The 25998-nt window shown below is 36.9% G+C and overlaps 1 protein-coding gene across 5 annotated transcripts in view; it reads right to left on the bottom strand.

Moving 5' to 3' along the window:
• Nucleotides 1-2335: 2335 nt before the first annotated feature.
• LOC108222347 (callose synthase 10) overlaps nucleotides 2336-25998 on the bottom strand; it is a 40741-nt gene continuing 17078 nt past the window's right edge. The window contains exons 20-45 of one of the 5 annotated variants that reach the window (XM_064094200.1): nucleotides 25783-25832; nucleotides 25234-25320; nucleotides 25001-25086; nucleotides 24754-24781; nucleotides 16652-16749; nucleotides 16413-16494; nucleotides 16166-16326; nucleotides 15950-16070; nucleotides 14945-15042; nucleotides 14768-14858; nucleotides 14480-14640; nucleotides 14277-14386; nucleotides 13247-13378; nucleotides 12996-13064; nucleotides 12735-12906; nucleotides 11435-11552; nucleotides 9304-9423; nucleotides 8529-8644; nucleotides 8337-8420; nucleotides 6286-6410; nucleotides 5313-5365; nucleotides 5062-5238; nucleotides 4910-4957; nucleotides 4096-4254; nucleotides 2813-2951; nucleotides 2336-2592 (exon numbers count right to left, since the gene is read on the bottom strand). In XM_064094200.1, the coding sequence (XP_063950270.1) occupies nucleotides 2582-2592; nucleotides 2813-2951; nucleotides 4096-4254; nucleotides 4910-4957; nucleotides 5062-5238; nucleotides 5313-5365; nucleotides 6286-6410; nucleotides 8337-8420; nucleotides 8529-8644; nucleotides 9304-9423; nucleotides 11435-11552; nucleotides 12735-12906; nucleotides 12996-13064; nucleotides 13247-13378; nucleotides 14277-14386; nucleotides 14480-14640; nucleotides 14768-14858; nucleotides 14945-15042; nucleotides 15950-16070; nucleotides 16166-16326; nucleotides 16413-16494; nucleotides 16652-16749; nucleotides 24754-24781; nucleotides 25001-25086; nucleotides 25234-25320; nucleotides 25783-25832 (2696 nt within the window). In that variant the 3' untranslated portion in view covers nucleotides 2336-2581. Of the gene's footprint in view, nucleotides 2593-2804; nucleotides 2952-4095; nucleotides 4255-4909; nucleotides 4958-5061; nucleotides 5239-5312; nucleotides 5366-6285; nucleotides 6411-8336; nucleotides 8421-8528; nucleotides 8645-9303; nucleotides 9424-11434; nucleotides 11553-12734; nucleotides 12907-12995; nucleotides 13065-13246; nucleotides 13379-14276; nucleotides 14387-14479; nucleotides 14641-14767; nucleotides 14859-14944; nucleotides 15043-15949; nucleotides 16071-16165; nucleotides 16327-16412; nucleotides 16495-16651; nucleotides 16750-24753; nucleotides 24782-25000; nucleotides 25087-25233; nucleotides 25321-25782; nucleotides 25833-25998 lie in introns of all 5 variants that reach the window. The other 4 variants (XM_064094199.1, XM_017396268.2, XM_017396267.2 and 1 more) reach the window with 4 other exon arrangements.

Below are 25998 nucleotides of genomic sequence, written 5' to 3'. Positions count from 1 at the left end.
TTTTTTTGTATAAAAATTTAAACTCTAAACTTTTATTCAGATGAAAAAAATTTGAAAATATATTATATTAGAGTATTAAAATGTGTGCCAAGTCTCATCTACCAATATAAACAATTGAGAGGGATAGGGAGAGATTATTATTTTAGAATATATTTTATAAAATACATTATATCATTTACAATCGTTAAAATTATGAATTATTCATGATATATGATCTGCATGATATTCTTTTTAGAATTTAGTGATTTGTGTTTTAGAATTGGTGAAAATTTCCAGAAATCAGTGAAAAGCAGTGGATATGTTCATGTACTCGATTTTGGTGTTGGTGACGGTGGTAGAGATAATGGAGGTGGGGGTAAAAATGATAGTGGTGGCCATAAAAAGACGGAGCAACAGTTTCAGCAGGAGTGTTTCGGCAGATCTTATATTAGTAAAGAAGGCAGAGATGAAGACAACGGAGGTGGAGGAGGTTCCACAGGTGGAGTGGTACAGGAGGGGGACGTGGAGAGGATGGTGGAGGTGGGTGTATGTCGATGGAGGTTGCAATTGAAAGGCTGAGGCGGAAGAGAGAGGAGGCGACGGAGGAGGAGGTGGTGGGGAAGATGGAGAGGGATATTAGTGATATGTGCTTTAGAATTTAGTGATATATGAGGTAAGTTTTTAGTTTGTAGAATAAGGAGGTTTGTATTGGATTAAGACTCTATGTATATATATAACTTATATATTATTTTAAATAATTATAAATATAAATATGTTATTATTAAGGCATATTGAAATTAGGGACAAACATAACAAATAGAATTATTAGAAACCAAAATGACCGGTGGGGTGCTAAATGATAGCGGTGTAATAGTGTGAAACCAGGTACCTTTTATTATAGGGAATTTGACGAATATACCAATTTTTGGATATTTATTTGCAAATATATTACCTCATTAAAAATCGTACAAATTTACAATCTTCTATAACATACAATCAATTAAATTACAAAAATAATATCTTCGCCTTTCACAATTATTTCTTCAATCTCTCTCCTTACTCTACTCACACTCTCTTTCCTAGTACTCGTTATCTCCTCGCACATTCTTATATGTTATATTTTCTCTTTTCTGTGATTCAAATATAATCAGAGTCATTCACAAGTCGACGCTGCTTTGATCACCACTCCGAGATAATCTATACATACAACTACACTACAAGTAGATAGCGATGATGACAACGCACTTAACAACGATTTCAATTAATTTGTTTGGTTCCTAGGCTGAATGATGTTGTTAATGGTCTTATTGTCATTTTATGTTAGACTGATTGATTTCTAACGATCTCATCCCAATTTATCCAGAATTAGTTTATCAATTTATTATTAGATAATAACACTAAGCAGATTATGAACACCAAGTAGATTATGAACATGTACTGCTTTCTTAGCCAAGCGCTATACTATGAATATTCAGGGCTGGAAAGACATTCATGGCAAGGTTTCCGCACTTTTATTTACAATCCCTTAAAACCAAAACTCTTTAGGGAAGGTAAAAATTTATCAGTCATCGTTTTTGTGTTCATGTATTCCACACAAGCAAAACAAATTTAGGATGCTTAATTTTATTATTATTATTATTTTATTTTATTTTATACTATTCTGTCAGGCTTAAAATTGTTGGTCACTGGCTAAGTCATTTTTGTGATCAGGTATTCCACACAACTGAGTAAAAAGACAATGAAGAGCAACCCGTAATAATAAAATTACAAAATAAAATTAAGCTTATTGTTAAAAAGGACAAGAAACCTTTCCCGTGTGTGCGGTATGTTCGTAAGCTGCTATTTGCCAATACAAGTTTGTACGTTGATAAAAGTCCTTCAATGATTCTCCAGGCTTCACCAAAATTAAAAAGCAAAATAATAATAGATGTTGACCTTAAATATCCAAATTTGGGGGATCAATGCATATCGGATATACGACCCTATGACGCTCACAGTGTAGCGTTTTGGTTAGCGTTTAAAGTTTTTATAGTGAACAAACGCGACTTACATTAGCGTTTGAGTTTGATGGGCCTGTTGGGCATTTTGTTTTGCTTATGAAAACGCTAGTTAGTCTAACGTTTTAACTTATAACCTAGTGCCCTCCTCCCCCTTTTTCTTGATAGAATTGGTTTTCGTGATCTCTTTAAAATATATCAAGTATAAATAAATCATTCTAAAATTCAAATATATACCCTAAAATATCAACGATAGTTAATTAACGTTCCAATTATTATTTTATTAAACTGGTTTCTCGGCTTTAGGGCCTCACGACCCTAAAGCCTCGAAATAATAATAATAATAATAATAATAATAATAATAATAATAATAATAATAATAATAATAATAATAATAATAATTCAGTCCACATAATATTTATTTTACAAAATGAACATGCATTTAAAGTTATGGATCCTTTAGATATGCAGATGCAAACAAAATTTAATAATTTATGTAGGCACCCAACGGACTTCGAGCTCTTTTCTCCTTCCGACGAAGCTTCTTTCCTCCTTTGATAACAGAGACAGCATCTCCCACATCAAGTGTAGTTGAGCCGCCTAGGCTACCTTTTACCTAGAGGAATAAAAGTGTAATAATTTAGAAACATAATACCTTGTCTGACAAGTTGGGAAAGAGAGGGAAGATGCAACAAGTAGGACACAGTAACATTGTAAATAGACTGAACTTGGGAACTAAAGAAAATCAAGCTATTGGGAAAGAGGGGGAGAAGATATCAGTACGAATAACAATACTAAGTGGACTAGGCATATAAACAAGGAAAAAACCTCGACACCATTATCATCATTATCATCGTCTTCCATGTCGTCACTATCAGATTCGCTGTTGTCTTCATCATCCTCATCTTGATCTTCATCCTCATCATCATCCTCATCTTCATCTTCAGAGGCTTCAACCCGCTCAGATTCAGATGCCTGTTAAAAGGAACTGAGTGCTTGATTATGACTGAAGAAACGATTATCCAAAATATCCACATTTGACCCATATTTAGTCTAGATCTGTAGTCGTCGTAATCTTTTGGATAAGAAGAGAACACATTATATTGCAAATTTTATTATTTTACTCTGTAAACATATTTCAAAACACCACACAGATTTATAGTTCACAAGTAAATTAGATCATTTACGCTAGTTATATCAAGGAAAATATGAAACAAAAAAAACAGAAAGAGTATGATGAAGGAAGATTAAAAAATGAGTGATCAAACAAGTGCTAGGAAACATCGAATCAGTAAGGAGAACTTTAGTTATAGCAAAAGGTATAGGCATCATTAGAAAACCTGACAAAATAACGCTATATATTGGATCTAAAGTTCAATGCGCTTACAGGACGCTGATGTTGCATTTTCAACCTAGCAAGTAGCAACTATTATTAAACAAACACAATGCGTCCATTCAAAATAATTTAAACACACTGTGAGCAAATGTTTTGATTTAAATCAAGAGAGAGTATTCTGTAGATTGTTAAGTGCATCTTAAAGTACTTCCCTATTTTGACAAGTGTTTGTCTACAAACCTCCTAGGCTGCATGATATTGGTGGTCTTAATGTCATTTTATGCTACACTGATTGATTTTTAAAGATGATCTCATCCCAATTCATCCAGAATGAGTTCCTCAATTTAATATTAGATGATAACACCAAGTAGGTTATGAACATGTACTTGATCAACTATGTATATTCAGGGCTGGAAAGATATTCATCACAGGGTTTCTGCACTTCTATTGAAAACCCCTTTAAACAAAAAGTCTTTGGGGAAGCTAAAAATTTGTTGGTCACTGACTGGGTCATTTTTGTGTTCATGTATTCCGCAAAAACAAAACTATTTTGGGATACATAAAAATAGGAATATGGGAATTAGTCCAGATTCCAAATGCAGAACAAATAAAAAAATTCTTTTAATATTGATTTGATCAGGTTCAGAATTCATCAAGCATGTTAATCTTACATTAGAGTATTTGCATACGCTTTTTCACTCATAAAAAGAATTAAAAACTGTATGACTTGATTTCGATCACACCAAAAAAGTAAAATAACATCTCAATTTGATCATTGATTACCTTCAACAAACCCAATTCAAAAATAAAACCCATTATCATGGTAGTAGCCATGAAAACTCCAATCTGGACAAAGAATTGTGCATTTAAAGCCGCATCTAATGCAGTGTTTCCCAACAATTTGGCTTGTTGTGAAATACCCCTATCGAGCCCTGAAAAGGCCTGAAAATGTATAGCATATATATAAGCTTTCTATACCGCACTTTACAACAAACCATTCTTAACATATTAAGCATTACTACAGATTTACGACTATCTTCTACATAAAAGAGCAGAAAAAGAAGCCTCTTGCCTTATTATTGTCACATATAATGATCAAATTGTACAAAAAGAGTTAATCCATTATATATCTACTACTAGCAGACTGATAGAGAACAACAGATGGGGCAAATTTCATTACATTTCCAAATCCAAGTGGCATGTATTTAAAAGCAATCAGTTATTAAACTTGGAGGGAAGTTGTTAAAACATGATAAGATCAAAAACTATAAGACGACGGTAGAAAATTGACCATTTAGAAATGAATTGTATTAATGATTTGTGAATATTGATCAGGATGATTAGTTGAAGACAGAGCAAAGCACTTTACTTAACCAGAAGAAGCAGAGCCATTCATAGAGACCTCTACAATTATTGAATTAATACTACAACATGGCTCAACCTCATCGTGGAGTTGGGACCAGAGTACCCAAACCACGAGCAAGAACTAAACTTAACCAAATACAGAAACACCCATCTAAAGCTGTCAGTTTGCTATAACATTTTAGCACTTCAGGTGAAACCAATTAAAAGAAAAGTATAAACAAATGAAACATACCAGGTAGACCCTTCCATATAAGAGTATATACACAGTAAGCACTGTCATCTGCATTCAAAACAAAATATTATTCAGAATGCACGACAACTTTGAACAATGTGCAGAAAAATTCTTGTATATTTAAAGAAAAATAACAAGTGTGGATAACATACCATGGTGCATACATAGAAACAGACTGTTGTGAAGTAGAAAGAAAGCATCTTGAAAAAGTCGAAAAGCTGTCCAACCCTATATATATCCCTGCTAAGAACATGCTCCTCGTTTCCACCAGAAACTTCTCCTTCGAACAGAACAAATTGGTTCAAGCCGACATCTCTTCCCTTTCCAACCTGAAGAAGGAAAAACACAATCAAGCCTAAAAAATTGTGTTTCAAGAGCAACATAATTCGAAAACATAACTAACCTGGAAGTATTCAAGGTGTGTAATATTACCCTGCCGCAAACTGGAATTAAATCCTGAAATATAAGATACATTAACAGAAATCAGTCTAGGGTATTCTCTCAATTCCAATAAAACGAATTCTCATTAATCAACAGCTATTCTGAGGAATCAAGAGTATTAAAAACAATGCAGACAAAAAGTTTCAGTTCAATAGTCAAGTGTTAATAATGGAATACATTGTACTACTTCAGTAAAATTTAGTGTATAACACTAACACATACATGCTCAAGTATTTTCAGCACAGATGTTTGCAGCAAGTATTTTCTCAAGGCATAATCACTGTACTCAAAGTGAAATAACACTATCTGGAATTTGAACTATGAGAAAGTAATTTTTAGGCTACCAAAGAGGCCTGTAAAGCCATCAGGGACATAAAAGACACAACTTGTTGACTTATTCTCGTAAGAAGGGCAAGGACAGGAATGTCAAAGATAAGAAGTAAAAGGGCAGTTTGGTAATTCACTAGAAGAAAGGTGGAGTTAATAAAAAAGAAAAGAGGAAAGAGTAGAGGGCATCAGAAAAAATTGTGTAGCAGTATCTTTTGGGAGAGAGCCCCCCTATCGAATTGGGGCTAGGGTTTTATGAACGTAAACAGTGTCTATTTTCAGTTGTAATTCGTATTTTGGGGTGTAAATTAAAATACAGTTTGTTGGTGTTCTGTTCATTACTTGCAGTTAAGGTTTATATAGGAGTAATCTGCTGCACAACCATGACTAGTTTAGAGAAAGGGTTAATAGGCAAAAAGATCACTGAACTCATGGCCAACTTGCAGTTGGGTCATTGTAACTCAAAAAGTTTGCAAATAGATCACAGAACTAGATTTAACTTGCAGTCAACTCACTGAACTTTTAACCCTTTAGAGAAATCTATCAAATAATCAACTGCTGACATCAAATAAATTCAATATGCAATAGTGTCTGTTATTCATGCTTACCTGCATACTTACGTGGATTGATATCTTCACCAATATTTATGACACGGGATGCCGTACTTATGCCACCACGAGTGATATGAAATATACGGTCAAACACATCAGGATGACCATGATGCATACGAACTCTGCAAAAAACAATAGTTAATCTCGCCTATTTTCCATAACTTTTCCAGTTTCTTTAGCAAGGAAGCATTAACAGATCAACACATAGACCGCCAACTTTAGAACTAAAAAAATCTCCATAGTAGAATAGATGAAATATAACTTCAAAATGGCAGCCTGTAATAGGCACTTGACTTGATTTTAGCTGGTGTACAGTATGTCAGAAACCTAATAGTTATATTCTTTTAAAGATCAACACATTTATTAATAAAAATTATTAAAGTGCTCCAACAATATTCACGCATTGCATCTATATTTTCATCTCGACATGCCCAACAAGTGGAGAAGTGTATAAAGGAGTAAAGAGTTATAAAACTACAATTAGTACAGGATTTATGGGAGATTAGAGTTTACTCACCTTTTAAACGAGAGATCAAATACAAATTGATTATATAAAATTAATATTGAATGAGCACATTTTTACAGTGTTACTTGGACTTTTACAATGTCAGACTGACTCGGACATGACACATCCGAGTGTGTGACTCCGAAATACTGAAATTGGACACAAAAACTTCTTCCTGTTTTTACATAGGTACAGGTACACAACTACTTGTTTACTAAATAAGCATGCTAGATACGATTTTGTAGCAAAAGAATATTAACGGATTTTTGTAGCAAAAGAATATTAACGGACTCAAATGAATCAAAGATTATTAAAGACTTGTCCGGTGGCACGTCCTTCTCCTCTTTGTTTATCTAAGTTCCCCTTTGTTTCTTAAATTAATCTTATTATCCTAAGTTCAAACTAATATAAGGTAATTCAGTTGGTCAAAGTGTCTACATTCACTCAAGGAGCTGACACTGTGACACAAACAAGTATTCTGTAAGTGCCCGAATACCCGAGACAACTGATCACCAATTAGGGTAAACTGGAATTCGCTCTTTAACAAGTTGTAGTTTCTTCTCCTTTGTGCATTATTCTGAAAAGCTGATGCAGGTAGGTTTAAAAATAATTTTGGAGCAGTTCATTTACTAAATTTCTTGACTATTTGGCCAAGGCGACTAAGACTTTTAATTCTACAAAATTCTAACCAGATGAACTGAGAAATGAGAACTATTTTGACAAAAAATTGTATCCACGAAAGAAGAAGAAAATAGAGAATAAGTGATTGTCAAAGTCATGCAACTTGTGAAGTTATTTACAGCCAGATTAGCCGCCATGAGTTTTTAACAGACCCACAAAAGTTTACACCAGAGAGAGCATACCTTCTTAAGATCTTTCTATAGTGTAATGACAAACAAGTTGCATAGTGAATTGAATTCATAGGCTGAAACCCCTAAAAGAATGTGACTGTTGAATTTCAATTAACATCAGCACTTGCATATGTAGCCTTGAGACACCAGATAACATAAATATGTAAGAGGAAAATATTACATTGTACAGTGTACACAACTTTGCCCATTCATAAACAACTAACAAGCATAATACATTCAAAGCCTTCAGATTGATAAATTCATTTAAAAGAACAACTAAAGTATTCAGAAAATAGCTTATTACTACAGTAAACATGCTCCTTAGCTAGACAGAATTGTCTTCCTTACAACAAAAAATAGACAATCAATAATTGAACTGGTAATCAGCATAAATCTTTACTCTGAATGCAAATTTAATGGTAATAAGACGCACTAAATTTACATAATGATTGACTTCATACTAATAAGAATAGTAAGATGTGAGCACCTAAAGAGAAATGATAATTCGGTATTCTCTTTTTCATGTCAACAGATCTTATTCATAAAGGAAGTAGAATAAATACCATCAAAATGAATGTATATATAACAAATATGAATGCACGAATTTAATACATAAAGAAGTAGATGCAGAATGAGCTTTCACAAAATCGATACAAACATAAGAAAATTGGAACAGAATGAGCACCACTTACTTTAGAAGATAGGCCATAAAACACTGTCCCAGAGTCACAGAACTAGTCTCTTGGTTGGACGTAAACCAGGCCAAAGAGGAAACACTGCATTCAGATACAATACACATATACTATCACATTAAAGTTTAGAAACATGTCAATAGAAAGAGCCAAGGGACCCTTGGCAAGGAGAAAATTACAAGGATTCCAAACCTTCCCGTAAGAACATGCTCTCTAACACCAAGAATGGTTGGAGGGCGAATGCCATGATTCCCTTGAAATTCTTCAAGAAGATTTCTTAATTTCATAGCCTCTTCAAGGTAACTGTACTGTTAATAGCAGGGGCATTGCTTTAACAAAAAAAGAAAATTGACGGATACAAAAAGACCAGAAAAACATATTTAAATAATTAAATCAATTTGTCGGGATATCATTAAATGTGATCCTGAGAGAACTAAGCATGCTTAAAATATCAGCTAAAAATTCGACAACAAAGTAGATAAGCGTTTCATTACCATATGATCAAATCATTAATAGTACACAAGTAAAGTTATATGAACCATCATTTACCCTGTGGCGTCAATTTTATCTACCGACAGACCCTGGGATCACAGTAATATAAGTATAATAGGTATAGCCATATAGGCTCATTAGCAGGCACAGTAGTGTAGCACTCTCACTACTCTCACCATCCTTTCTACCACACAATTTATGTGTGTGTAAATGGTATACATTTTACAGTCAAATAGTCCTCACCTAGCCATGACAATGCATCTGCCAGCATGCATTGCTGTTGAGTGTTGAGACACAATTAAAGAATGTAAAGCTTGTTCTTCTTTGTGGTACAGATTTACACAAGACAAACTAATGTAAGAAAATGCCACAATTCAGAGGAATTAATAAAAATCAAATAGCTAGTACTTCAGAATTTATGAACTTCTTTAGCATATACCGACAGATTTCCTTTTATTGAAAAAGATAACAGTACCTGATTCACGTCAATTGTTTGAACAGCTTCCCCGCGAGTAAAAACTATGGCATGATTTTGGTTTTCCAGCTTACCCTCTCCAAGTTTTGGATCTCCTGGAAGTTTAATGGAATATATTTCCTAAAAAACAGCAAATCCAGAACAAGTATATATTAACGACAAACAGTTACCCAAATGATTTACAAAAGACAAGAGAAATGAGTCTATCACAGCTGCATCTATTTCTTTAAAAAGATAACTCTTACAGAGCGCAATTTAGATCAGATACTTCTTTTTTTTAATTTTCATGTCACCAAAATACTATAGAAACTAATTAGCAGGAGCTAAACATGGAAAAGAAAATTTTCTTCTGTTCTTCCAAAAGGAATGGTGAAGAGATCTAGAATAATTTTTATTAATTGTTCACACAACAGTACTCTTACACCCAAGTCCTAAAGATAGGCAACGCTAGAGATTTTAGGTCCCTCCTGCCGATAGCGAAGAAGAGTTAAATGGCGTTTTGGTCACTCAACTGACTACGAATATCACTTGGGTCATCAAACTCAAAAAGCTTTCAGTCAAATAATTGTACTAATAAAAACTTTCAATCAAGTCACTAGCCGTTACTAACGTTAACTCTTGGACCGAAAACTGAGTAGGCTTGCTTGCATAGCAGATTGGCAACCAATGTGGCTGCTCCACTTCATTCAACCATTAAACCCGATAAATACATACACCCGCGCCAACCTGCTCCAGTACCCATAATCCATTTCCAACCTTCTTCTTCCTCATTTCTATTCTCCTTCATCCTTCTTCCATGTCCTTTTCTTCAAAAGCTCGTCATCTCCCCCAACCCATCTACCCACACCATTACTCGAACCCCGACCTCCTTCACTTAATCCCTACCATCACTAGCCAGCCACTGTACTAGTTACCACCCCTCTCCAATGGCACTCCACAGATGGGCCAACACCACCAATCAAACTCACCAGCGCCGCCTTATCCTCTGCTCCGCCCACCGATTCAACTCCTTCTCTTACTCCCAATCTCTCGCATTGCAGTTACCCTCTCTCCTTCTACAACTCTGCACCCACCACCCGCACACTTCCCCTAGACTGCACTCTCTGTCCTCGCCACTGTCCGCATCGTCGCTGCTACCGTCAGGCATTCAATTAGCCCAGCAAACAGTACACAGACATAACATCATCGACCCACACCAATGTTGTACTCATCTCGAAACTAACTCGACCTGCCATCGACACACCAATCACCGCCGCCTCCTTCAATCAACTGCCATCAACAATACATACCATCAACCCACACCAATGCTGTATGATTTGGGGTGGAGTTTGTAAATTAGGGATATAGAATTGAGGGCGGGTTGTATGTATTTACCGGGTTTGTGTTGGATCGGGTTTAAAGACTTGTGGGTTAAAAATCTGATGTGTCACATGATGTGGCACAATTAAACGGTCGACCGTTAAAAGTCAACCCCATTTAACGGCCATGAAATTTTTACTGTGTTTAATGATTCGTGTGAAACATTTACGCTATTAAGTGATTTGACTGAAATTTTTTTGAGTTTGACGACCCAAGTGAAAATTCGTAGTCAGTTAAGTGACCAAAACGCCGTTTAATCCTAGCGACGGCGATGAATTGGAGGGAGATGAATATTATATTTAATGATAATAAGTTAAGAGCATCTAGATGCTTTTTAAAAGAGAGGAGAGAGCCTCTAGAAGTCCATTGGAGCACTAACTTTTCACATTTTTTCTAAATTTAAAGTTAAGAGTTTGTTTGAAAGGCTCATCGGAGATGCTCTAAGCATGTTAAGTATTAAAATTCTGTACTATTTATTCTTTAGGGTTCTTTAGTTCAGTTGGCCCAGGGATGGATATGTTCCACATGTTGGTAAATTCTTACTGCTTATTTAATTTAATTTAACTCCGGGAAAAAAATGAGGGCATGGTCACAAATTGAAAGCTGCTACCTAATTTAATTTTCAAGATTTGATCGAAAAAAGACTGTCTGAAGAATTAAAAATCGAATAAATAGCCACACGTCATGCTTCTCCAGAAATCTGCATAACTTAAATAAGATAGATAATGGTTCCATTGACGGGGATATACAAGAAGTACAAAGCCTTGTATACCTGATCCTTTCCATGCTCATCAGCTTTAACTAGTTTTGAATAAAATTCCCTCAAAACACTTCCATCAGTTGACTCACTTTCTTCCACATGTATAAAAGCAGCTCGCAGTGCTTCGTTCCTGATACCAACAATGTTAATTGTACTTCCACTTGCATCGCATGAAGAATCAACTAATAGATCAACAACATTTTCTTACTTCTACTATAAACAGGAGTTCTGCATGATAATATTAATCAGAATGTGGCAAAAGATGATAGATATTGAGGTGTTCCCTCATTAATAAGCACTTGTCAGGGGTAACTCTGATGGGCAATCCCCAACTCGGTATTTAGGGAGATTGATGGTTCATTAAAAAGATACACCCTATATCCTGGTTACATATATTGTATCTACTAAAGAGTTCGACTGTTTCACACCATACGGTCATGTTTTTAGTAGGTAATTTATTTGGCCAACCTCTATACTAGGAAGTGAATATATGCTGCTTGATCATATCATACAAAAGATATTAGAGACTCCGCTCTAGCAATGTTATAAAAAGCGTATATTATAATCTACGAAATTGTAAATAAAACAGGCAATGCGAAGCTACTAGTCTGAACTTCCCAAAATGTATGTAATCAAAGCCACAATTTGCTATGTTAATAAGTTGCTTCTGTAAAAAATTTTGGTATCCCCAGTAACAGGTATAGCTATATGATGTCCTAAACTAAAATTTTGAGGAATATGAAAAAAAATTCACTCCAGCAGAGTCCCTACTCATTCCCTAAACTTTAGGATCCATTTTTCATTTCTCATAAATAGGTAATCCCTAACCCATTCCTCATTTGTTTTTTGATGATTAAATATTCAACTCTCACTTTTTGGACACTCTTTCCCTCATTTTTCTTATTATCTTTTTATTAAAAGAATTTGAATTTAATACTATAATAATAGGGAACACAAATAGGGATTATTGCTGGAGTTGTCAATCAATATAGGATCCCTACTTTTTAGAATTTGAATTGTTTATTATATATTTAGGGAATGTACTTGGTACACTGCTGGAGATGCTCTAACGCAATATCAAAAGAATGAGATACTGAAGCTGTACTATCCTTGTAACTATATAAGTCAACCAATGACCAGTGACCACACTTATGATGTCGTCCATCCCCCTTCTCTCGTAAATAAATTTGTTGCCAGAAAGGGTACTCTATCACGAAAACATAGATGAAAACCTCCTAATACATAAAAAAAGAAAAAGAAAAAAAGGGTTGCCCACAGTTCAAATTTGGCACTTGAGATTCCAAAAATTAACCTTTGAAGCAAAAGAGAAATATCAGCAGCCTCTGGAGCCTGCCTTTGCTTTTGTTGACCGTAAATTTGGCAGGATAAAACATAAGTAAATTTCAAATCAGCTTGCGCACGAGCTTCACGTGACAGCTCAAAACCTTCAGTTGTTGGGAAGGTGCTTTCAGAATACTCTTCTTCTATAATAAGGAGGAGATGAGAGATGTTATATATCAAAACTTTCCCCTTAATATGAATATATATCAGCAGATGCAATAAAATGTAATACCTCCAAATGATCTCCTTTCCAAAAAGCTCTGAAGCATTAGTGCCCGTCTATAATACATCACACCACGAACTAAAGATATAGGCATGACAGAAAGAAAAAAGTTTAACTTGGAGATTACATCCTACAGCATTAGGATATTACTGTCTTCACAGCATATGGCAAATGTGCAGAGATAAGAATGTCTTGAACAACAATAATGACATAGTCATAAGAAGGTAAGGCACTTGTTAGAAATGCTAGACAAAGTCTACCTGTTTTGGCTAATGTCTGGCCTCGATAAGATGCCCAAAAACGAAGCTCCAACGCATCACTAGTGCTATCCTGAAGTTCAGCATCTCCGGTATCACCCCGCCCAATGCGTTCTAGAAGGTTCTCCCATTCATCTATTTGCAGTAAAAAGATTTCCTTAATAACAATTTTTGCAAGGCAACTTAAAATATATTCATCACCACATGTCAAAAATATATTTACAGATAATGTGAAGGAACTAGATAATTACAGTTACAAAGCTACATAAACAACATAGCTATAAACCTAATACAATAAATGAACACTGGTGATAAAAGCGAGTCATTAGCATCCTAACTAGAATAGTAAAGAAAATACATACACACATGCGCAAGCATAAATGTACTTTGTACCTCCTTTCAAGCAACAGCATTGGCAGTAACTTATAAAAGCAACCATCAAACAATGGAATTAAAGAAAAATGTTTTGCATTCGTATACAACATAAATACCTACCACTGCAATACTAATACAATATATACGTAAAAGTTGTCCCTCTAATTTTTTTTTGTTTGCATGAAATCATCTTTAATAATGGAAGTATTCCAGTGTAAGAGCAAGGGTTGAAGCTATTTGATAACAAAAACTTCGAAACTTTAGCAAAGCTTGCAAATGGTTCACTGTTTTAGTCCAGATTGAGATCAATTTGTCCGATACAGGTGTGTAAGCAGTCATTGTAAAGTTGAAACCGCAAAACAGCTTAGAAAAAGACCTCTTATTCTATCATGGGTTCAAAATTAAAATCTGTTCGCAAGTGCTTAGAGACGAAGCTTAGATTCCCTCTATCCTGTCTAGGATTCTTTCATGTATATCATTGTACTAAAAGTACTTGTATAGATGCATAGGGATTAGACAATATACAAGAAAATTCGACCTAGAGACACGATAAGTAAAGCAAAGTCTGGGAGAAAAAAAGTACGAGTAACATAGCATTGTAGTTATTGACGACAACTAAAAATGATAAAACTTTAAACAGAAACTAAAGGTAAAATACCAGGGAAAATTTTTTGAAGATAGAAAAGAGTAGAGATTCCATCCTCATTTTCAGTCCGCAACTCGGAGGAACTATAGAGAACCTTTTCACTATAGTACGGAGTAATTACGCTGTTCAAATGATACCAGATAAACATTACTCGTTAGCCATGTATTATAAGGAATAAAAGAATGTTAATATCCTATATTTAAGGCGAACTTCACCAAAAAGGCATCATCTCTGAAACTGGTTTTGCTGAAGGCATGTCCATAAATAATGAATTTGTAAAGAACTCTAATCTTCTTCTTGCTTCAAGATTTTTGGGAATGTTTGCCGCAGAATCCTTTACTGTGAGAAGTAAGTGCAACCTCTTCACCAGCTCCTTCTACACCAGTTTCAACACACAAAAAAAACTGGTAATGAGAATACCTTCAGAGTGTAAAGGGGTGAAGACCAAACATCAAGTGGCAAAAAAAAAAAAGGTTAAAAGGAAAATGCTTAATGAACTCAACAATTGCAGGGTCTTTGGGCCATTCTATCCGAGAAAATAGTCTGCCTTCATTCCTTGCCCTCTGCAATATGTTCCAGGTATCAAGCTGTTCCCTGACAGATCAGAGTGCAAATTATAACTCTGCAATTAACTTGCGATTTGTAAAAATTTGAACGAAGAATAAAGAGTAACTAGTTACCTCAAATCATGAGATAACAATTCGTGTGTAACCACCTCATATACATCATAAACAGCTTTGGCAGCCCCTTTGGCAAGTTCTGGAGTTTCGTTCCGTATCTAATACAGTGGTAAATCGTAAATAACAAAACAGAAAGTAAACAAGAAAACTGAATTATGAACCAAACGATCAATAATATAGAAACAGTGCAATTAGAGAGGCATAAAAATTTTAACATTACTAGAACTATAACTACCTAGTACGTTGCATTACGAACTTTGCTAAAATACTCAGTTAGTCAACCTATCAGGTTTAGTTGGAATATTTACTTCAAGTGGTACTAAGGTTATCATGGAGCCTAATCGAGCCTCGGCGCCCGGGTACCTTGGAATCGACTAGTCGATTAGTCGATCCACTAGTCGTAAAAAGTCGACACTCCATACTCACCTGGAAAACATGAGGATATGATTCTACTTTCAATAAACACATGATATTAGTTTTCCAGTAATGAGTAAATGTATAACATGCACAAGAACAGATTTGCACAGCTCAACAATTTACTTTTTATACAAAAATAGTCAATTGCACAGTGCACCCCTTACTTTTGGCCTCGGCCCACTTAGTACAAGTAGTTTCAAAATATGCACTCTGCCTAACTCATAACTCGCTACCTCCTGTTCTCAGAAAATTTCAATCCAATCCGATCATTCACGTCTACTTTTAAATAGGATAAAGTTCAAATCAATAATTTCAATAGTAAAATGTGTGCACTAAAATTTCTCTCTTATTTTGGGATCATTATCATCTCTAGGTTTGTTTTGCGCGAAAAGTATGTATCGAATTATGTCAAATCTATAGTGGGTTTCATGAGATTGATCAAACATTAGTAGTTTTCTGCAAAAACTTAATGGTGGGTTCTTGAAAATAGAAGATGATGAAGAAGAAAGCCGAGATACTTAGTGGTGGTTGTCTTGAAAATTAAAAATATTGGAATGGGAATAATGAGGAGGAACACATAAAACTTACCAGAAGCCCAGTTAACGCTGTAAATCTAGACAGCACCACTGGAAGCTTTTTAAATAGTAAAGTAATCACAAGAGAATTCTCAGATATACTTGTGTTGACCTCGCGAAAAATTCTCTCAACCCTGTTAAGAAGTAACATGTGCATGTGAATATATCATAACTGGAAAGGCAAACGGACAGCACAGATAGGTTTAAATTGGTGACTGCAGACTCATACCATAGTTTCCCTACTCCATCAACCAAAGAAAACAAAATTTGTTCAATACTGTAGTAGCACTCTTGTACAGCATATGCCATATATTCATCCCTGCATATTCTATTCCAAAGATCTTCTTGAGTATCCTTGCAGTCTAAGGCTAAATCAGTCGCCAACAAAATCTGTAGAGAAAATGAAAAATAAATAGAGGAACCAACAGTTGAAGTTGCTAATAAGAAAGATGAAGGCAGCATACAGAAAGTTTCACCTTACTGCTAAGAAGAAACAGCGGCCACTGAACTAATCTTAAGCTGCCAGCATTATTAGGCATAGACAGTAAGTCCATCTCTCTGGAAAAAAGTGATTGTTTGCAGATATTAATACATATAAGAATGACAAACGCACAGTGGGTCGAGCAACGGCTTAGACCAAAATATGAAGGCTATGACAGAATACTTATCTTCTTGAGCAAGTAAAAAATTTATCAAGTAGGCGTCAATTATGTACCTATTACTTATGTAATCTTCCTCGCGCAGACTGTTGATTATCTCATTCCAAAATGGAGAGAATAGTGCTGCATTAGTCTTGTTGGTATCTTCAGACGCCTGAATGAACATTAAAAGATAATCCAGTCATAAAAATGTTTCAGATGTGTTAGGAAACCACAAATTGGATCCCTTGTGAATACGATGCGGGATGCAGAATGCGGAATGAACAGCTCAAATTCCAAACAGAGGTGTACCATCTACCCTAACTCATCTTCAGGCAGTCCACATACCTTCAGCAGGAATCGATACTAGATCCCGTTTGGCTAAGCTTAATATTGTGACTTATGACTTAAAGTGAATTAATGTGATAAGCTGAGAGTTTAAAATGTCCGTTTGGGTAATTTTAACTTATTAAATTAATGACTTATGAGTTATTAAAAACATACTAATAAAAATAAAAGTGTTTTATGGGTAACCTTTATCAAAAAAAAAGTTCAGAAAATTAAGTAACTGAAAAAAGTACCTCAAACTAATTTTACTTAAGTTGGTGTTTGGCTTATTTCAAACTTTAAGCCAACTTCTGACTTCGTACACCAAAAAAATACTTTTCAGCCTAAAGTCAAAAATGGCTTAAAACCCGGGCTTTTAAGCCCAGGCAAACATGCTCCAAGTGTCAATCAGCTGGTATCGGCCGCTATTAATATGGGCAATACTCCGGTGAGTAATCATGAGTTAAATGGCGGTTGGTAGGAATATGGCAGGGGAAACTTTGTTGGCGTTGGATCGAGTAGTGGCTCGAAGGTACGTATAGGGGTAAGGCATCTGGAGGTATAGGAAATTAGAAATGCTTGTCTTCGATGAGAAAGATCCCGATGGCTGGATATTACGGGTAGAACGATATTTTTCGTTTTATTGATTGTCCGAGGAGGAGACGTTGGAAGTGTTGACGGTTGCGTTGGACGGAGATGCCCTACGTTGATATCGGTGGGAAAATAAGCGACATCATGAGGCGTCATTGGGCAAATTTAAAGAATATTTTACTCTATCAATTTCGTCCCAGCAGTGGGAGTTTGCTCTATAAGCAATGGCTAGCTACCAACCAGAAGCATCCATTATACAAACTGCAACTCCACTAGAGCAAGTTTCAGAAAAAATGTTATGTGGACACTTTATAGGAGGGGAGATCAAACGGTTAACAGACAAAGAGTGCAAGAAAAAAAGCCAAAGGGTTGTGTTATTGGCGTGATGCGAAGTGGATAATAGGACACTGGTGCACTAAGAGGGAGCTGAGTGTGATGTTAATTGAGGATGAGGAGCGAGAAACTAAAAGTGCCAGTGTCGACAGTCTAAAATCACCATCGAAGGAACTGATTATCGAGGTATCCCTGAACTCTGTGATATGGTTGTCCAACCCTAAAATAATGAAGCTCAAAGGGTTGCTTGGGGATATCAAAGTAGTTGTCATGATCGACCTGAGAGCAACCCACAACTTCATATCCTGAGCCGTGATGGAAAAGGTGGGGTTAGTGGTGTCAAAATCAGGGAGTTCCGGGGTTTGTTTATGCAACAAGGAGAAGGTATATGTAAGGAGGTCAAGTTGCGGTTAGATGGAGGGGTTGAAATGGTTGAAGATTTTCTACCGTTAAATGTAGGTAGTTCTGACATCATATTAGGAATACAATGGCTAGAGAAGGGGGTAATCCTTATGAATCAAAAGACACGAGTGAAGTTTGAGTGGCGGGGGGAGATGGTCAAACTGGTGGGAGATCCCATGTTAGTAAAGCTCAAGTATTCTTAAAGACAATGCTTAGAGGCCTGAAGAAAAGTGAGGGAGGATTTCGGGTGGAATGTAGTCGTGTGGAAGCTACTGTCCAGGAGGTGCAGGGGGGAGAAGCACAGTGTATCCGAATTTTTGACGAGAGTTTTGAGCATCATGAAAAGCTGTTTGGCAATCCAATAGGGTTAACACCCAGCTATAACCATGTCCATGCTATCACACTCAAAGAAGGGAGCAACCATATTTGGGGTACTCCATTATTGCTATCCACAGAAATTGAAACATGAAATTGATTAAAGATGCTTGATGCAACGATTATCAAACCCTCAAATAGCCCGTTTTAAAGTCCCTTATTGCTTGTCAAATATAAAATCTCCCGACGCTTTTGCGCGGATTATAGAGCATTAAACAAAGAAACTGTTATATTTGAAATTCATTATGGACTAAATTCCATACCCCGGACCTTCACAGAGACTGATGACAAGATAATGGGCTTATAATTGGGCTTCTTGGTGGGGGACGCAACCTGTGTGGACTGTGGACGCGCCCATGGTGAATGAAGATTGAACGCTGAACATTTTAATGAGGAAATGACTTGCATGAAGATTTGAAGGACGAAAGAGGTCATCTTGAGATTTAGGGGATACTCTTGGATACATATGAAATCCATTGTTTGGGGAAGAAGACCCTACTTTGAATTCTGGTGTGTCGGCCTCATTGAAGAATAGTGGAAGAAGAATTTGTTGGGTCTCTTAAGAATTTCTCGAAGACATCTCTTGGAAGCCCCAACTTTGAAGTCTGGTAGGTGTCCTCATCAGGGAGGGACGCGCTGGCGAGTCTTTCTATTTGGGATAAGTCATGGAACGGCGGTTATTTTGAGTTTGGGAAAATCTGGATCTTTGTAAGATTCGAAACGCCCTGGGTCAACCTACGCTTCGAGGCTCATGGCCAAGCCTCATCGTATTGAGCCGCTTCGAGGAAGGTGGTTATAGGTGAAATTGAATCCTGGTAGGTTTTTTAGGCGACAAGAACTACGTATGGTTTGATCCCCTATAAATAAGAGTACGTAGGCACTTTGTAGGCATTAGCAATTCTTGAGAGCGAGGGACTTGTGGAGAAAAACCTAGTTTTCTTTGCAATCACGAATCCTAGCCTACAATCTCAGCCACTACTACATTAATCATCACCCAAATTGAGAAGAATTCCAACGAGAAGCCTTTGTATCAAACCTTGATTCCGTCTACAACCTCAAACTTTGTTCACTACCAATTTTCTCTGTTAACAAATTGGAGCTAGAGGAGGGGATTCAAGATCTACATCTAGGAGAAAGGATGTCTTATTGTGATGGTGGCTCCGTTGAGTAAGTCCGGTTTGAGTGGAGGGATGATGGTGGATATGTTTGTTTGTCGTCAATGTTGAGCAAGGTAATTGGGGGTACATTGGAGATACAACAAGCAAGGCAAGGGTTATGAAGATGAGTAGAAAAGATGAAGGTCCAAGATGTGCGGATTTCAAGCGGGAGCCAAGTAATAAGAGCCCAGAAGGTCCCATGCGTGATATCAAAAAGAAGTTAAAGGAGTAGGTTTCTGGCAAGACTTGAGACGAAGATGTCGAGATTGATTAGGACAACTTTAGATGTTATTGTAGGACGAAGGGCGAACAAGGTTCTCCGGAATAAGAAATATTGGCAAAATCAGAGAGAAAGTTCTAGATGATAGTCTACGAGTAGCATGATTTTCAGATTTGGAGGCATGTGCTTGAATAGATAGACGCCAAAACTTCCATGCATGGAACCCAGACTTTCCAAAGACTCTAGAAGTGGAAGAAAGCAAGTCCCCGGTTGGCACAAATTGAGAAAGCGTGCCTCCCTCTGATTGGGCGCGTCGTATGGTAAATACTCTCCCTGATACTCATATACTATTAGTGTGGTGTTGGTTTAATCCTTTGCAAGTAGGTGTCATGCAATTAGGAAAAGATCATAAAAATGAAAATTTTGAATTGTGTTCGGAAGCATGCCTCCCTCTCACCGATCGTGCCTCTTGGACACCCAAATATTGTTCGGAAAGTCACGTCCTAAGAAATGAGATTAATTAGAAGCATGAATGAGGGAACCATGATCAATTGAGCTTGCAATTATAAGACGAAGTTGAAGAAAAAACTCATTCCATAGGAAAGAGTGCCCCCCGACTAAGTCAAGCAAAATTCAGGCTACTAAAGCAACTCCAAATCCGGCTACTACTACTAAGGATGGCACAAATACACCCCAAATACCTCTCGACATCGGAGGTGGCAACCCAACCTCAACCTCACGGGATAACATTCAAACCATACCCAGTGTGGGAGCTTTCAATGTGGATAGTTTGAAGAAGCTTGTTGCTCATCTTTAAAGAGGATAAATTTCTAACGACTCAAGCTCCATTACTCTTTCTCAACAGATGTCATAGAGGTCCCTTTGCCTATAAATTACAAGAGAGCACACTTCATTGATCATTGATAGAGGGCTATATTGCTATGTGGGGATGCCATTCAGCTTGATCAATCATGGAGCAACTTATCAAAGGCTTTGTTTGGACATGCCAGAGAAAGACCACCCTCTAGAGTGTTGCTTTGGAAAGGCCACCCTTCGGGGTGCTGCTTGGAAAAACCCTCCAGGGTACTGCTTGGAAAGACCACCTTCCAAGGTGTTGCTTTTGGAAAATCACCCTCCAGGGTGTTGCTTTGGAAGACCCCGTGGGGTATTATTTAGGAAAACCACCCTCCAAGGTGTTGCTTTGGGAAGACCACCCCCCAGGGTGTAGCTTTGAAAGACCCTGTGGGGTATTATTTAGGAAGACCACCCATCAGGGTGCTGTTCGGAAAGATAACCCTCTAGAGTATTTGTTTGGTAAGACCACCCTCCGGGTTGTTTTGGAAGAGCCTTTACACGGAATTGCTTTGGAGAGCCCTTCGAGGTATTGCTTATGTAAAGATCTCAAGGTGTATATCAGTAGAGGACAACACGCTTCTGCAATAACAAGGTCAAGCTCAAACACTACAAGGTTGGAGATCTAGTTTTGTGGAAGGAAAAGGCAGGAATGAAGATTGCAAGTCATATTCTTTGGAGCCAACAAAAAAGGACCATACCAAATTAGAGTGGTGTTATGGCAGGAAACATACTAATTGAAGCACTTGTAGGGAAGCCCATCTCTAAGGCATCGAATGCAGATGATTATGTAATAATTGACCATACGAGAAGACCCGGGACTAGCTCTGGGATACAAGTCAAAGATCCTGGACAAGCTCCGGGATACAGGTCGAAGATCCAGGACAAGCTACGAGAAAAGTGCGGTCTTCTATATATAAATAGAAAAAGAAAGCAAGGCGCGCCTAAAAAAAAAGACGCAAGTAATGATGAAGACAGAATAAGGTATAAAGGAAGAAATAGGATGAGAAGCTAGAGAAGGTCAAGATACAAAGTTTGAATTTTGAAGATTCTAGAATTCTCATTCACATTTTTACTAAAATTGAGACTTGGTGGGTAGTTATATCCAGAATTCATTATAGACTATATTGCATGGGCCTGACTTTCATAGAGACTAAAGAGTGAAGACATTTTAATGGGCTTATAATTGGGCTAAATATGGGCTTCTTGGTGGTGGACGCGCCCTCCGTGGACTGTGGACGCACTAGTGGTGAATGAAGACCGAATGGTGAACATTTTAATGAGGAAATGACTTGCATGAAGATTTGAAGGATGAGAGAGGTCATCCTGTGCTTTAGGATCCGCCCTTGGGTACATATAAAATCTATCATTTAGGGAAGACGACTCTACTCTGTATTCCTGGTGAGTTACCCTCATTGGGGAGTAGTAGTATAAGACCAGTGAAGGCCTTACTCTGTATTCTAATGGGTTTTGCTCATGAGAGGGCTCTTAAGATCTTCTCGAAGAAATCTCTTGGCAGGCCCTACTCTGGAGTCTGGTGGGTTGCCTATATCGGGAAGTAGGGACGCGCCCTTGCATTTAGGTTAAATCAGGGATTGGCAATTAGGTTCAGTTTGAGAGAATCAAAGTCTGAGTGAGATTCAAAAAGCCATGGGCCAACCGACACGCTTTAGGACCCATGGCTAGGCCTCATCGTATTGAGCCCCTCCCAGGAAAACTGTTGAAGGGGAAATCGAAACCTAGTAGGTAACTTAGACGACAAGAACTATTTATGACTTGATCCCCTATAAATAAGAGTACGTATGCACATTATAGGCATTGACAATTCTTGAGCGAGAGACTTGTGGAGAAATCTAATTTTCTTTGCGCCACGAACTCTAACCTACAATCTCAGCCACCACTACATTAATCATCACCCTTATTGAGAAGAATTCCGATGAGAAGCCGTTGTCACGGATCTTAATTCCGTCTACAATCTCAAACTTTGTTACCTACCAAATTCCCCCATTAACAGAAACCATGGCTGATAAGTTCCACCATCCCCGTCATTGATGAATTGTTATATGAACTCCATGGGGGCAAAGGTATTCTCAAAGTTGGATCTAAAGGCAGATCTTGGTAAAACCCAAAGATATCCACAAGACTGCACTTCATACCCACGATGGACACTATGAGTTCTTGGTGTTACCTTTTGGGATGATGAATGCGCCGGCTACTTTTCAATCCTTAATGAATGACATGTTTCACCCACATATTCGGATTTAGTTTTTTTGATAACATCCTCAGTTACAGCCATAACGAGGAGGAGCACAGACAACACTTAAACATTGTGTTGGAAACCCTTAGCCGCCATTCATTACTTGTGAAGAAGAAAAATTATGAGTTTGGTAAGTCAAAAATCGGATATTTTGGACATGTAATTTCTGAACAAGGAGTAGAGGTGCTACTTCATGTGTATCATGATGCTGCCATGAGCAGACACTTTAGGAAACTCAAATCTTACCGGATGGCTACCAATTGGTTCTGGATTGGTATGCGGCAGAACGTTAAAATTATGTCCAGCGGTACCAGCAACAGAAGGCATTCCAACAGTGCCGACAGGTCTACTACAACCACTTAATATTCCGACTTTGGTTTGGGAGGAAACATAATGATATTGTGGAAGGGCTACCAATGTCGCTAGGGATGAATACAATATTAATGGCGGTGGATCATTACTCTAAATATGCACATTTTATTGGCTTGAGACACTCGTTCAATGCTTTTACGATCGCGACAGTGTTTATTAGAGAAGTGATGAGGTTACATGGCTTCCCAGCTTCTACTATTTTAAATGGAAGGACTTGCCTCGCTATGAGGCCACCTGGGAGGACGTTGATGGCGCAAGGACAAGGTGGCTGTTTGGGTGGGAAGTAATATTATGGACTCAAATAAAGGAAGACAGATTATAGTATTCGAAAAAAAGAAAAAGCAACAGAAGGGTAAAGTGGACAATACAACAAAGTATGAGAGGAAACGGGTTAAACAAAGATCAAGGGACTAGTAAGGAATAACAAGAGAGGACAGGGCTAGAAGAGTTCTTTAGCAAGGAGAACAAAAGGGGGGCTGAGAAGTAGAGTTAGGGATTATCGAGTTCATTGTTTACAATCATGTGGTAGGAGAGAGTCGACTTGCTTGTTCAAGGTGTAATTAGTTTAATAGTGTCTCAAAGCATATTATATAGATACACCATTGTCTTAAAAGGTTCTGTAACAGACAGATACCCATATGAACAGCCATAATCTGAGATCATTTCATACTTAAGCCATGAAAATTCAGCAGAAATACTTAATAATGTACATCAGGTTGTCGGATTGTAGCACAGATTCTTACAAATTCAAAAATGGTGGTCACGAGTCATGAAATAACATACTATGGCTGCCTGTATTTAAATCAGAAGTAACATCAGAACCTCTAATGATATAGTAAACTGTACAGTCGAACGTAAACCGGCAGTCAAACCTCTACAGACTGCTCCTACAGAGTAGAACCAAGCTAAAGATCTATCACCTTACCAACCTACATGTCTCGTGAGTTGTGATAGTATTATAGGATAGTCTCCTCGTCGAAAACCAAGATAAAAATCTACAACCTGACCATCCCATAAGTCTTCTGACAGTATTACAGGAAGTTCACTCATTGTATTTATTTCCTTCTCCAATAGTTACCCCACTAGTCTGTAGGCAAAACTATATAATATAAGCTGTTGTTTTCCAATTCCGTGGGCATACCGCATATTTATAAAATATATGTATATATATGTGTATGTGTGTGTGTGTGTGTGTGTGTGTGTGTGTATTTCATTTTCTTTCACATAACCACTGAAAACAATGTAACAAAAAGTAACATTACTCGCCCTTAAAAACAAATTAACATTACTAACCTTAGATGTTTGTCTGCTGAAAGGCATTCTGTTATAATCACATTACAATGATACCTTCAATTAGGTAAAGAAGAAAGTCTGACATATCGTTCTACATATAGTTAGGACAACCAACAGGGGACTACTCAATAAAATGTAACAAATATAGTAAATGGAAAATAATAGCATAAGTGGTCTGGAGACACTAATAATTAACCAGATGAGGAAGACGATATGATCAATAATATTACATCAGCCACATACTCACCTCTTTGTGTTTGATGACAAAAGGTTCTTGACAAAGGCTTCTGGAAAGCTCTCAAAGCGTTTATGAACCATTTTAATAAAACACAACTGCAAAAACCAGCTTAAAGTTAAATAAATAATATTTCAGAATTAAAGGGAATATACATTTTACCATAAACTAGATTGATTAAAATTTCACATAAAAGAAAAGAAAATTGTGTTGGGTTAATAATCACAAACAACAATAATGTCTACCTCGCCAAGCCGAGCCCGTGCACCTATTACCCCACCAACAATTGCAGATAAAAGAGTGTACCATATATAAATATCCAAGAGATAAATCTGGGAATTGAAAAAAATGTCAACACAAGTTACTCTGCAAATCTCCAAACTTTGTGATGTGCGTGAACTGTACCATTATGAATGGTGATCTGTAATGGTTTGTAGAGTCTGTAGGCAAAAATAGTTTCATATATATCAAAAGAGGATTTAAAAACTAGTAAAGTTCAGTTCTAAGAGGCGAGGACTACGGTGAGTGCAACTTATTTGATAGAAAGCCCTAGTTAAAATCACTTAAGCCTTAAATTGTTATCAAAAACTCTCCTGTACTTGACCCAGGAGTATTTTACCAATTTAGAATCAGACGTGATAAAGTTCTGGAACTAAAATGAAAAATAAAACATTTGAAAGGGTAACAGACTAAATGCCGGCAACAATGATACCCTCAATCTGACTTCCTTTCTGTATAAACTATATCAGCAAATCACTTTCTTTTTGTTTTATGTACTTGATAAGAATACTCACAGCGACAACAGGAGCCCACAGGCATACAATTGTTAGCACATTATTATCATCTGCCAGAGAAACAAAAATGTGCAACAAGTTAAATAATATTTATACAAGGCACAATCTTACTAACAGAAATATGTAAAATGCCATACCCATGAATAAACTAAAGTTATACTCCTTACATCAGATCTTCCCCAAGTCATACATACAAATCTGTGTTCCTTCTCTTCC

This window comes from Daucus carota, chromosome 5, assembly GCF_001625215.2.
Source record: "Daucus carota subsp. sativus chromosome 5, DH1 v3.0, whole genome shotgun sequence".
Taxonomy (NCBI): domain Eukaryota; kingdom Viridiplantae; phylum Streptophyta; class Magnoliopsida; order Apiales; family Apiaceae; genus Daucus; species Daucus carota.
The sequence above is the reverse complement of the archived record's forward strand: the minus strand, read 5'-3'. Positions and strand labels throughout refer to the sequence as shown.